The sequence below is a fragment of the Phocoena sinus genome, chromosome 8, assembly GCF_008692025.1.
Source record: "Phocoena sinus isolate mPhoSin1 chromosome 8, mPhoSin1.pri, whole genome shotgun sequence".
Taxonomy (NCBI): Eukaryota; Metazoa; Chordata; class Mammalia; order Artiodactyla; family Phocoenidae; genus Phocoena; species Phocoena sinus.
Genome location: NC_045770.1, coordinates 23,853,036 through 23,867,571, shown reverse-complemented (window position 1 = coordinate 23,867,571; position 14,536 = coordinate 23,853,036). Strand labels below are relative to the sequence as shown.

Genomic DNA, 14,536 nt, shown 5'->3' with positions numbered 1-14,536 from the left:
AGGGCTGTACAGGACTGACACGTGGTAAAATATCAGAGATACTAATGCTAGTCTCTGTGGACACACAATGGCTTCACTCCTCCTGGCAAGCCTGCTGTTTGAGTATTTTAGTACCACAGCCAACTGGAAACAGATCACAGCTGGGAAACTTTGAACTCTGTAGGAGAAATCTAAACTTCTCAAGGAAATTTCGAACTGTGCCAATGAGAATTCTATTTAAGTAGGTAGCCAATCAGGAATTACATTAATTCTGAGTTCTTCAGCATAACCTTTAGTTCTTCGGTTACTTACCAAAGCAGTTCCCCTCACAGACACAGGAGGTATGTGGTCGTCACATCTGTGAAAAGAATTTGAAATAACTTCTTTGAGGAAGTGCCTAACTTTTGGAAAATCAATAGCATGTTTGCTATTATATCTTGATATCTTGAGAAGATATATTTCTGATGCTTAGTAGGGAGACATTTCTTAGTGCACTGTTGAAAAATCTTTCAGAAACATTTTCCTATTCTTGTTTAGGATCAATGTTTTACATCTTTGTCACTCAGGTAGCCAAGAAAAATTACACAATAGTGGATTTGTACTTGAACATAGCATGAAGACAATTACAAAAACAGTTATATTTGTTGAGTGTTTACTGTGTATCAGGCAGTACTCTCATGCTCTATAGGCATGTTATCTCATTTAAATACATCACTCTTGTCAGGTGGATACTATGACAACTCTCATTTTATGAATTAGAGAAGTTAGAAGACACTGTACAAGGTACATAGTGGCTGAGCTCAGAGCCGGCCACAGGCTGACTGAATCTAGAGCTCTCATTCTTGATCAGTATGGCACACAGAATTTTCTTGTAAATGGGAAACAGATTTTCTGCTTCTGTACATTTTTATTTTAAAGAGAGAGTAAGTCAGAACCAGACTCAACAATTCTTAAGGGAATTTTTTAAAAAGCAAACCTTATAAAGATGACTTCAGGATGCTTATTTTTATACATATGCCTTATTTATTATGAAATTATCTTGAAGGAGAACAATTATGCTTTTACTATTTATGCTGCTTCTCTAAAATTCAGTAGAAGGTGAAAAATTTTAAAGATATAGGTCCAAAATTGAGATAAATTTTGATTTTTTAAAATCTATAATCCTATGCCAGGGTGTGCTGCCTGAATTGCAGCTTAAGAGTTAATAGACCATAATGACTCAGAGCTCTTGTATGAAATCAAGTCCTCTCCTTTGCTAAGAGAACAGCAAGATGGAATCAAGAATTAAACAAACTGAGACTCTAGGTCAGATCAATTTAAAGTGGCAAGATGCAGTTTTCCTTCATTCAAACTCCTAGTTGCTTCATGGTTCTTGAAAGTTGAGCATAAAACCTGGGAGGCCAAGCAATTTTATATTTAAAAGATACCAACACGTACTTCATAGTTTAGCTCAAAATTTAAACAGAAATTAAAATATGGATTTTTTTCATATTATTTTGAAATACCAGCTCTACACTAATAATATTTAGAAGTTAAAATACTGTTTTTATTCATATGCTTCCTTTTCATACAGCTTTATTGAGCCTGCAAGCCTTCTACATGCTACGCACTATTTTGAGTGCTTTGGAGGAAATAAGTATGCCTGAGATAGAGACCCTGTTATCTGAGACGCTTTATGATAGGAAAGATTAGATACACAAAGAGCCAAAGTGAAGCCACAATGTGAAAAGGACAATACAGACAATACAGAGGCTTAAGTAAAATATGCTGAAAATGCAGAGGGGCCGGTGAGCACTTGCCGAGATAAATGGGAAGGCAACAGGGAGAGAAGGTGGTGGTTGAACAGGTATGAGAGGAAAAGAACAGCAGGAGCACAAGCCTGAGATGTAAGAGAGTAAGGGAGGCCGGGAACTGGCAAGTAATTCAATTTGCCTGGAGCCAAACTGTCCAGATTGTGAAGATTCTTTCCGGAGCCCTGTGGAGCTGCCGGCTTCATGGTGTCGCTGCACAGCTCAACACTCTCATCAGCTCAGTCAGGCCCCTGGTCTGATTTGGAGTGAAGGGAGCAGGGGCAACAATCAGTTTCTGAGGGTAGCAGGTGGCACAATTGGGACAGAGTGTCACCGAGTGGGAGGGTGTGCTGTGAGTGGGAGGATGCATGTTCCCTGACAGTGTGCAAGGCCGTGTGGATTTAGGTTGCAGGCAGGGTATAGGACTCAGGAGGCTTGGAGGCCCAGAGTCTCCATGGTCACTTCCAGGCCCACCTTCAAGTTAATTTATGTTTCTTCCACTGAAGAAACATAAGTATGCTTCCGCTTGTAGAGTGAATAAAAACAACAGTGTAATCACAAAAGCTATGCTGGTTAAAGTCCCCTGGACTGGGTGATTTCAAGAGATTGAAAGCTATCTCACCTGCATTTGCTTACAAGTCCTACTGAGCCATACCTTAAAAATCTCTCACATATATTCCCACTTCACCAGCTATAGGTAGAGCAGTTTCTCAGCCTTGGTACTACTGGCGTTTCTTCTGTGTAGTGGTTTGTCACATGCGTTTAGCAACATCTCTGACCCCTACCCACTAGATGCCAATAGCACCCACCCTTCAGTTATGAAAACCAGAAATGTCTTTAGACATTGTCAAGTGGCTTTCAGGGTGCAAAATTTCCCCTGCTTGAGAACCACTGTGCTAAAGTGATTTTTCTAAAATGAAAATCTCATTATGTCACTTCTCTATTTAATGAAAAAATATATATACAATATGCACACACGCATGAAATACACCAAAATAATTAGTGTTTGTCCAGGTCAGTGGGTGGGGGGTGATTTTATCTGTTTTATATATATAAAGGAATGCATATACATACATAATATATATAATAAGGAGAAAAAGTGATTAAGGGCTCCCTGCTGTCTACAGGATCAAGTCCAAGCTCCTTAGCATTGCATGTATAAGGTTCCTATGTTCTGGCCTTTGCCAGCTGCTCCCACCCCACCTCTTATCAGTCTCACCTTATACTTGGTCACTGAACCTCAATGACCTAGATGAGTTCTTACTTTTTTCCAGTCTCTGCATCTTTGCTGTATCATTCTTTCTGCCCAGCGCAACCTCCTAACTCTTAATTGCCTAGCTCAGTCCTATGTGTCCTTCAGAAATTGGCTCTCTTTTTCCAGGAATGTTTCTGTATCCTCCAGTCTGAATTAACTGCTTCTCCTATAATGTTCTCATGGCAGGAATACCATGCATCCACCACAGCACTCACCATATGATACCATAATCATCAGTGTACTCGGCTGTCACCCAGGCTGTCACTCAGAGGTCACCCCTGTGTGTTTTCTAAAGAGCATCCCTTCCTCAAGATCCTTACCGTCATTTGCCAGAAAACTGCCATAATGAATATACGAATAAATCCATGATGATTGTGATGTGATCAGCACTTCCTAGAGTTCTGCCCAACCATACGCAGTCATCTGGTGTTCCCTACTAGATTCTAAAGTCCTCCAGGTGGGGACTTTGCCTTATTTTCACGATTTTACCTCTAGCACTAAACACAGTATCCGATCCAGAGTAGGACTTTGATAAATAAATGAAAGAGAAGCTATCACCTCAGCTATTAGTACCATGCCAGGAATTCTGATGGTCCTTGCCATAATGGGGGTAGAAAGCTCTGCCACCATGGCTCCCAAACCTGGATGAGCATCCAAATATCCTAGGGAATTAAAAATAAATAAAGTGTTCCACTTCAGACCTGAATCAGAATCTCAAGGCTAGGGCCTGGTTATGTGTCATTATTTTAAAATGCTGATGAAATTCTAATAATGATCAACCAGATCATCTGGGAACCACTCCCTTTGTCATGCTTCTCCCTCCTGTCACCACAATCCTACTGTTTATCTGTGGACACCACACCTGGGATCACCGAAGGAGAATTTCCAGAGAAGGATTTTGCTTACTCTGATCTCTCCTTTGATCTAGGTGTCTTACATGCCTGTGTCCTCCAACTGAAGCCTAGTCACTTAGCAGGAAAAAGGAAGGCAGCATAGTAGGACATTTGGAAAGAGAGAAAAAGGAAGAGTGAGAGAGACAGATAGACAGAGAGAAAACAGAATCCAGGGAAAACAATAATCTGCCTTTTAAACTTTCCAAAATAGCATTTGATCTTTTGCTTATGTAAACTGGACTGCCTAGGCTGTGTACATCCTATGATAGATGAGGTAAATTTGGGCACCCACCAGAACTCTGCATCCTCAGGTAAAAAAATCATCTGAAAGGAAGAGGGTAGTGGGCAGGCATACCCTCACTCCAGGAGAGCAGTTGTCACGCTATAATCACAGCTGTGTGGTGAGTACTTACTGTATGCTATACATTGTGATGGTCCTCAAAGGAAAGAAGCCAACTTAAATTTAACTCTACATGTTACTCATGAGTCTTATGAACTAGTTCTCTTGTACTTCCACTTTGCCCTAGTCCTTGGGACTACAACAAAGGAAAGTGTAGAGGGGAAAACAATCAACATCTCTAAAATCACCATCATGAACTGGTGGCACATGGCTTCATAGCTTTAAGAATGTGTGTAGACATGAAGGGGCCCCTTTGCAGGGACGACTTCATTGTGGAGTGTGTTGGTGCAAGGAACAGAGGGTGGCACATCACCTCTTCACAGTGAGGCATACATCAATGGAATAACTGGGGGTCTGGAATAAGAAAAAGTAACTGCAGATACTGCTGGGCAGCCAGGAAGGCTGCATTTATAAGCTCATGATATACACTATTAGGTACTTGCTGAACTATGTGGAGGTGATGGAGTTACTGAAATTCTGTGGCAGGGACTGAGCACCATATCTCAGGCAATAAATACCCCAAAACAAGACACAAGGAAACATAACTTACAGGGAAATAATAGGAGAAAGATACACAATCCAGTCAGCCCTCAGTGTCCACAGGTTCTGCGGATTCAACTAACCACAGATGGAACCCTGGTTGGCTGAATTTGTGGCTATGGAGGGCTAACTGTACATTTTGTATAAGATACTTGAGCACCTGTGGGTTTTGGTATCCGCAGGAGGTTCCCAGAACCAATCCCCCGCAGATACCAAGGTATAATTGTATATGTATGTTTTCTTGAATTTTTGTCTAGCAATAAATGAATTAAAACATTAATGGAAAATTTTCTTTGTTCCTGGGTTGTGGTAGAGTCATAGAGAGTACAGTTCAATCATTTACAAATAGGATTAAAATAATAATGGGATAATTTGGGAAGTACATAAATTTGGGAGGAGAAACTTCAGTAGTCATATTTGAATCAGAAATAGCAAAACTTTTTGCCTTTTCATTAATTAATAAAGTCACTATGTTCCCATGGTTTTCTAGGGGTTAGCTTTCTTTCTGTGATTTGCAGAAGATCCTCTTAAACTGCTTTGCTGACTTGTTCTCCAGAGGACAGGACAAAGTTGAGTCTTGATGGCTTCAGCAAGTAGAAACCTGCCTTGCACAGGATGACTGTGCTCCCCTCTGGGGCCCTCTGGGGCTCTCTGTCAGTTCCTCCCACTGCACTTATAGGCAAGGAGGAGCTCCTGAACCAGAGTCTGTATGCTGAAGCTTGATTCTGTATTTTGAAAAAAATCAGAACTGCCTAAGGAAAAAAGCTCTACTTAAGAATAAAGGGCCCCTCAGAATGTATGACACACAATTTATAGTCCTACCATAGTACTATGCTCCCTTAAAAACACCCTTCCCCCAGCACACACATACACATTCAGGATTTAGATCCAGATATTTAGGTCACATTCATATTTAAAAATAAAAAGGGCATATTTTCATGTTTTATCTTCTGAAACCTATTAGGAGTATAAAACAGTGCCTTCATTACATTCTGCACCAGCACAATTATTCCCACTTACGGTTTGAACATAAAATGTATTTAAAGATGGCAAATTCTGAAAACTGTAACACACACACATGCTTAAAGGATAAAATTTGTTTCATTTTTGTATCCTGTGTTTGGCTAAAAGACAGCTACAAGTCATTTTGATATTTAAGAAGAACAATCGCTAAACAGAATTTTGCAAGAGTTTCATTTTTTCTATTTGGTCTATAACTAAAATACATGATACCCAAAATGAAGATTATAGAACTTTCATCTTCTTTGATCCACTTTGGCGCAACTTACAATATGAGCTTGGAAATAACTTGTCAATAGAGTTAACAGTTTCCTCAACTTTTCCTAGTTTACTAATGTTAGATTGTTCAGCTACAATAAAACTCTGCCTTGAAGAAAATTACCTAAAACACAAATTACATCATAAGTCTCAGCCATACTACACATAAGGAATATTTCTTTTCTCCTTAAAAATAATATTTCCTATAAAGGAAATACTCCTCAATTTTTAATTCCCAAATGAGAGAATTACTAGTGTTTAAAACATTTTTTACAAAGAAAAGCAACTCACTATTTGAAGAGTATTTCCTCGTAAGTGACTCTGGTGGAAACGATCACATAAATCTACATTTTGTTCAGCTCTTCACTATTTCATCAAAGACAAAAACAGCCTCAAGTGAAAGCTGGAAGCAAAACCCTTCCATTCCCCCAAGAGCTCCTCTACGAGTCAGGAGCCTCATTGAGTGCTTCACCAAGCTGCTTGCTGCCTGTTGTTTTTCAGCAAGAGTGACCTCCAACACCTTTTATTTAGAGCTGCAATGCACTCTTAATGGCACACATGGAACACATCACGTGCTAAGCCAACACCTTAAGAGGGTGGGAAGCTTTTCAAGCAGGAAGACATGCTGAAAATATTTAGCAGTCAGCAAATTGCATGTAAGCAAAGCCTTGCTTGTTTTTCACAAAACAATCCAACAACGTAATGAGTCAAGATGAACTGATTTACACAGTTCTCAACTGGGAACCATCTGGAACAATACCTCCACTGTTCTCAGAGCTTCCCCTCCTTCACCTTAAGTTTAAATTCCAAGCAACTACAGAGGAATGGCTGTCCTCAATATTTTTAATGATGGTAATATATTTTTTCTCCATTTCATAATTCAGTTTTTCTCTACTCTTTGCTCATCTCATTTATGCTCATTTACTCTTTATACTGCAATTCTCCTGACACACATACTCCCCAAGTAAGGAGTAGTTTCAATTTAAATGTAACTACTTGACCAGGGCAAAGACCAGGCTCTTGGAGCAGTGGAGAAACTGTCAATAATTATTTCTCAACATTTAATCCATTATTCACTATGTCCACCTCCTGAGACCTGTGCAGTTGGTTAGAAGCTGGATTTCAGATGAGCCCAAAGTTTCATAAGAACTTTGTCCCTTTGAGGGCTCAGCCCTGTTTCCTTTGTTACTATCTGAAATTAAATTCTAAGAACATTAAACATTCTGAACACAAAACAGGCTGGTGGGCTCTGGCATCAGATAACTAATGAGCTGTCACAGGAGCTGAGGTTAACTCACCCTTTCTCTCCCAGTGGTTGAAGCTTTAAAGTCTCCTTTCTGGATTTTCTGAATGAGAACAGAGAAGCAAATGATGATCTGAAGCTCAGCCGAGAAGGAACAGATGTTGGGTTTCTTTGATTAGGTATATTTTTAGATCTTGATGTTTGTAATTCCATAGGATCTAAAAGAAAATTGTAAAAATTTTGCATGATTAATATTTCCAGGTAAATACTCTTGGAGAACTAACACCCCCACCCATGCAGGCTAGGAACGCAAGCATCCCCACATGAAGACCTCGGGACTAGGGGGGGCCCTGTGCCTCTTGGCTCTGCTGAGCGGAGGGGCCTCACTAAGAGTGGGGCATCTTTCAGTAGGTGCTGGGGCCTGCAGCTCTGCAGGACATCCTTCCTCTCATACCGGCTGGGACACTTTCTCAACGCGCTTTCCCCATGGCAATCCAAGGCCAAAGGTAGTGTGTTAGGGACCTCATCCGGTTCTTGTGCTGCTCTTAACTACCCCATCCTTCAGAAATTTTTATTTTGGTCCTTTAAAAACATAGTGATAGGGCCTCCCTGGTGGCACAGTGGTTGAGAGTCTGCCTGCCGATGCAGGGGACACGGGTTCGTGCCCCGGTCTGGGAGGATCCCACATGCTGCGGAGCGGCTGGGCCCGTGAGCCATGGCCGCTGAGCCTGCGCATCCGGAGCCTGTGCTCCGCAACGGGAGAGGCCACAACAGTGAGAGGCCCGCGAACCGCAAAAAAAAAAAAAAATTAAATAAAAATTAAAAAAATAAAAAAAAAAAAACATAGTGATAGACTACGTGACTTTTCATACCAAAGAAAGTAAAGGAAAAGGAAATTAAGCCCTTTAGAGTGCTCCTTATTCCCATTAAAATCTCTGTGCATATGTATTTGCTACATATATGGTTTATATGTGGGTATGCATGTAATATAAATATGTATAATATATATGTATAGATAATATGATATTATAGATGAGTATTAAAAATTCTAAGCCATGCTCAACATATACCAGTTCCATCATACTGTAATACTTTTGGACATGCTGAGTTTTTAAATGAGGAATTCAAGGTAAGGGGAAATTCATCATGGTATATATGGGGTTAATCTAAAAATCTGAATTGTGAACTTTTTAGATAAATTTCTTTTTATGGGAGTTGCAAAATATTTCCAATATATAAGTTTAGATATATTGTTACATATTTCTCAATGTTACTAATGTTAGTAACATATAACAAAAGCAGTCAATGTGACTCTATACACTGTTTTACCACTTAAAATTTCTAAATGCACTTTGTTATTCTCAAACAGTCCTGAGAAAGCAGTTTTTATTATCCTCATTTACAGACTAAAAAATAAGTGATTGGTGAAGGTGAGAGACATGCTGGTAGTCACAAAGTTAGAATGTCCAAGGAAGGCATTTGTTTGAGCTCATTTTTGGGGTTTAAGTTACCAAAGTACCAGAAGGGTGGCAGTTTCTCTACCACCTTCCCCCTCCTAACCCCCCTCATGTCCTGTTCTCCTTTCCCTCCCTTCCTCTGTCTCCCCCTCCTTATGCATCATCATCCCATTTATTTACATGCTTACTGTGTTAGAGTTCAGTACTTTATACGTATTATTTTATTTAATTCTCACAACCACCCTGTGAAGTAGGTATTATCATACCCATTTAAAGATGAGAAAATTGAGGCTTATAGAGAATAAGAATAAGTAATTTGAACAGAGTCACATGAATTCTGATAGAATAGAGAATATAGAGACAGACAGAGTGGAGATTTGAATCCAGGCCCTTTTTGATACTGATGCCTGTGTTCTTAACCATTGTGCTATCTTACCTGACTCTAAAAACATACCCTCAAGACAGTACAGTCCATTTTCAGTTCACTCTTTTTATTGTGAATTTTGCCCCTTATGATTTAAAAATAATCCTGAACATGGATTGGTTAAATTGGAGATCCCACTGAGCCTTTATCTACAATGAGGTGTCCTAAGTTCTCACCATTTTCTGCCATCCCCTTTCTCAGTCTGTATGTAACTGGTTGTTTTAACATTTGGCTAACATCTATTTCATTGCAAAACTTTTTCCTTTGAACTTCTTCAAACCATTCACCAGTTACTCCTTGAAGCCATCTGATATCCCTCTTTGTCTTCTGGAGTTTGCTGAAATAAAACAAAAATATCAATGCATGCTTTAAATTTCTTTGCATGAAGTGCAAACTCGTGATAGGTCAAACTTTACCTAGTGGAGGAGTTGCATAAACTATAAGTCCAGGGGAAAAATTGGCTGTAGTCGGAGTTTCCTCTTCACCACCATGGAGGTATTTTGGCTGTAATCATATAAATTCGATGACAATCTAAAAGTGTCTGCTAGTAGTTGAAATAATCAAGTTGCTGAGGACAATGTGGGTTGAGCATTGTGCAAACCTAACCTAATAATGCAACTGAATGATAGATACTTTAATGACATGGGGAAACTAGAATATTCCAGTTCTGATTACGCATTCATTCATTCGTTAATAATTAGATGTTTATTGAGCAATGTAGGCAATGGGGATTCAATGGTGAATATAACAGATAGGGTCCTTACTTGCCCATTCAGTGGTCAAAGAGAAAAGCTTACATGCAGAAAAGAAATTGTTGAATGTAATGGTCTTAGATAATGGAATTCTTTAAACACACAGACACAAAAGCCCATGAATGAGGACATGGCTAATGCTCAGTAGTAAGGGCAGTGCGATTTGAGATGGATAGGAAAGGTCATCCAAAGCACAGATGTGTCTGACGCACACTTCCAGAGTGCCAGAACTGAAATTCTGCCATTATTTCTTTTTCCTTCTCCCCTGCCCTTACCTGCTTAGTCTTCTTTCAAATGAAAATGCTGCTCTAAGTCAGTAGTTATATCATGAGTTGTGATTTTTTTTTTTTTTAAAGCAGATCATTTGCTCCATTTCAGGAGGACCCTAGAACTGTTTGGAAATGAGAGAATATTCAATCCAGAGGGAGACTGCCCTGGACTGAGGCAAATAAAGCAGAAAGGGGAGTCTGAAGAACATAATGACAAATTTCATCAAGTGGTCAGTTTGACAAAGCTCTGATGAAAAAGCCAGGCTTGTTGTTGGGCCCCAAGCTCGAGAAGTTCTGCTGTTATTTATTTATTTATTTTGTGGTACGCGGGCCTCTCACTGTTGTGGTCTCTCCCGTTGCGGAGCACAGGCTCTGGACACGCAGGCTCAGCGGCCATGGCTCACGGGCCCAGCCGCTCCGCGGCATGTGGGATCTTCCCGGACCGGGGCACGAACCCGTGTCCCCTGCATCGGCAGGCGGACCCTTAACCATTGCGCCACCAGGGAAGCCTCAGTTCTGCTGTTTTGGAAAGAAGTTCATGTGACTCCGCAGTTGCCCTTTATCCAGGGTCCTCTGTGAAGCACAAGTGTTAGAGAGTTTGTATTCCTAAGAAAGTGGTGAGCAAGACAGCTGCAGAATGGCTAATTTGGGATTAAAGGCAATGAACTCTGATGGTTGCAAGTCAGGCTCCTGCTTGGGGCTATGATACTGTCATTTTATAAAATAATCAAGAGGGAAGCCAGAGGCCATCCTGCCCAGACTTGCATTTTCAAAAGCATTACGCAGCAGTCATCATGTCTAATCCGCATAATTTGCATTGGTGCCTCCCATTTTGCCATTGCCATCCCTCTGACACCTGGTCACTCCTGTCTCTATTGCTACTATTTCTTACTAACAGACTAAGAGACCACAAGTACCTGCTTCTAACCAGTACTGGCTGCCTCCAACTTATTACTACCTCATTTATTAATGTCATATATATATATATATATATATATATATATAAACACACACACATATACATACATACATATATATATATACACATATACATACATATATATATATCTATATATATATATATATTTTTTTTTTTTTGGCCACACCTCACAGTTTGCAGGATCTTAGTTTCCCAACCAGGGATCGAACCCGGGCCCCAGGCAGTGAAAGTGCTGAGCCCTTATCACTGGACGTCCAGGAAATTCCCTAATGTCCCACATTTGTACATGATCTCTAGTTCCTCAAAAACCCTTCCAAATTATCAGACCCCAACATTCAGCAGCATCCCTGCCCCCTTCTCAACACATCCTTCTCATTTCAGAGGACAGTCAAGCTACCCGACTTAGGAACTCTCTAATAAACGTAACTTTATTATTTTTTCCTAAAGCCTCCATATAACATTGACTCTCTTTTAAAATAATCACACTTCATTTAATTTCATCTCAAGCACTCATTCCACACTTGCACTCAAATCCATCACTGACTGTTTCTTGTTAACATTTGGCCAATGAATTCAGAAATCTGTACCTCTATGTGAATACTCAGACAGTGTGAATTCTACTCCAGGACATGTATCTTAAAGAAATACCCTCCCACTCCCCACCCCCCGCAAAGTACATTAATTTAACTGAACATTATGCAGTTGCTAAAAATAATTACTCAGGCAATGTAGCATGTGACATAACATGAAGCAGAAAAAACAAAGTACAACATTTTATCTGTGCTTATATCTATGTGAAAATGATGCACCCATTTAGACACACTAGGGAAAAAAATCAAACACCCGGTCTCTTAGAATACAGTAATTACAGGTATCAATTCCACTTTTAATTTTTGTAAAATTATGTTTATTCGATAAGTACAATATATGTTTCTTTTTAATGTGAGTTTTTATTTATATTATCATTTTACATTATAATGTTTCTTGTAGATAGAGAAAAAAAATCAGTCATATTTTCACAATCCTAATGCAATCAGTATTGCCCTTTTGATGTGATCTTTTCCTCTGCACTTTTCACATGGTTGTAATAAAATGTATTAAATATATATTTGTGGAAAGCCTCCTGCAGAGAAGATGCAGGGATACAATGGCAAGCAGAGCTGATATAGCTACTATCCTAGAGAGCTTACCACCTAATGAGAGAGACAGATATGAGTCCAATAATTATACAAATATAAGATAACAAAGAGTGGTAAGTATGATTTCTTCATTCAACACATGTTTGAACTCTGGGCAAAGAGCAGTGAACAAGTCAAGTCCTTGCCCTCATGGAATTTACATTCTGTTGGGGTAAGAGTGGGGCAAACAATAAAAAATTAAACAGGTGTTATGAGAGCATATAACAAGGGGCCCTGTTTATATGAGGCAGAAGCAAATATTTCCCTAAGAAGATGACATACAGCCTGAAGGATGTATCTCAAATTTATTGAGGTATAATTGACATTATTATTTAATTTTTAAAACTTTATTTTACAACATTAGTTTCAGGGGTACAACATAATGATTCAATATTTGTATATACTGTGAAATGATCACCACAATAAGTCTGGTTAACATCTGTCACCACACATAGTTACAAACTTTTTTTCTTGTGATGAGGACTTTTAAAATCTCTACTCTCTTAGCAACTTTGAAATATTCAATACAGTGTTATTAACTACTGTCACTATATATAAAACCATATAGTGGTTATATGTAGATACATGAAAGGGCAAGATTTTGAAGAAATCCAGTGGCTTTTAAAGCAGAAGTATTCCAAGGATGTCAGGGAAGTGGGTGAGCATGTACAGCCAAGAGTGAGAAGATTCAAGGGTAAGGTAGTAAAAACTGGCATTGTGTTTACGTATTACTAAATAAGTAAACATAAATAGTTCTGGCCCTTGAAGTAAGGATAACCCAGGAAGGGAAACTATGAATGACATAAAAGTCTACTCTAGGTATTACTCTAGGCATCAGTAATTTACCGCCTTAAGCTTTATATTCCCATAAGCCCTGTGCACTATAAAATACAGTCTGTACACTTGTAATGGTTGACTGAGCTTCTTGTACTAAAATAAAAGGAGCACACCAATTGTAAAACCAGTGGTGTAGACTCATTTATTTACTTAAAAAATAAAACATCAAATTAGCTCAACATTAGCAAAAAAGAAAAAAAAAAACCTGAACACAAAGCAGGGGTATCTTGATGTATGAAACTTAAAAAGACAATATTTTAAGTTTCAGCTAGACTTAGTCTGAGAGAGGTGACAGTTGCTTACAAATGGAGTTGAACCAAGTTCATGGCCAGCCTGTACAGGGCTCTTCCTCATCTATTTTGGTTTGTTATATATTCAGCCAGTCATTTAGAGCACACGGTCCACTTTATACCCAAGAAAATAACCTCAGGGTTACAAAGGACATACAACATACATATAGACAAATCACCAGTACACAGATTATTTGCTTCATTAGTGCAGCTTGACTCAACATATCACAAGGGACTGCTGTCTATACATGTAATTTGTTCTACCCCTAGGCTGATTAATTTGACTAAACTAAATCAGGTCTTTTCTTGCTGGGCCATAGTCCCAGCCCTCTGCTCCAAGTCAAAATGCTCTTTCTTCATTCACAGGAATCTTAGTCTGCTGTGGGCTGTCTTTTTCCATTCTAGCACCTGCTGAATGAGTCTGTCCTCTGAGGTTCCTCCTTCTATGTTAAATTTCTTTTCCTTTGTTTTCCATCCTTGAGTAATGAACCCATCTCCCCATCTTCCTTGTACTCCTCCACTGTGCCCTTGCCTACCTTTGCTACTCACTTTTCTTTGTCCACCTTTTTCTGAGCAGGTCTCTGTCCTCATCTCTATTTTGATGACTAATTATGTACTAACCATTGAGAATGTGCTCAGTAAATGATACACAGTTGTCTCTTTATCTTCCAGTCTTTGGCCCCACTTGTCTGCTCCCTGAGAACCAAACTCTGGCTTGTTCTTGAGCTGCCATCAAATAGTAGAAAGAGCACTGAATGAGGGTCAGGTTCTAGCTGGTGATCTTGGCCAAATATTTAACTCTTTTGTCTTTGTCACCTGTGAAAGAGAGTTAAAGGCACGGTAGGTTGTTTACAAAGCAGGCGTCCATGGTTCCTTTCATGGCAGAAGGTATACTCCTTCGTAGGGTGACTTTGTCCCTCCTCTGCCCCCTTGAATCTGGGCTGGCCTTGTGCTTGCTTAGACCAATTGAAAATGATAAAGTGAAATTGTGAGGCTTCTGAGCCTAGGCCT

The 14,536-nt window shown here is 39.5% G+C and overlaps 1 protein-coding gene across 7 annotated transcripts in view; it reads right to left on the bottom strand.

The window, feature by feature from the left end:
* The window catches only part of EXPH5 (exophilin 5), a 75,740-nt gene that overhangs the window by 18,781 nt on the left and 42,423 nt on the right, over nt 1–14,536 (bottom strand). For 4 of the 7 annotated variants that reach the window (XM_032639824.1, XM_032639826.1, XM_032639829.1 and 1 more), the window contains 3 exons: nt 9,436–9,596; nt 7,434–7,596; nt 292–337 (listed from right to left, as the gene is read on the bottom strand). In XM_032639824.1, the coding sequence (XP_032495715.1) occupies nt 292–337; nt 7,434–7,596; nt 9,436–9,596 (370 nt within the window). Of the gene's footprint in view, nt 1–291; nt 338–7,433; nt 7,597–9,435; nt 9,597–14,536 lie in introns of those variants that run through there. The other 3 variants (XM_032639827.1, XM_032639830.1, XM_032639831.1) reach the window with 3 other exon arrangements.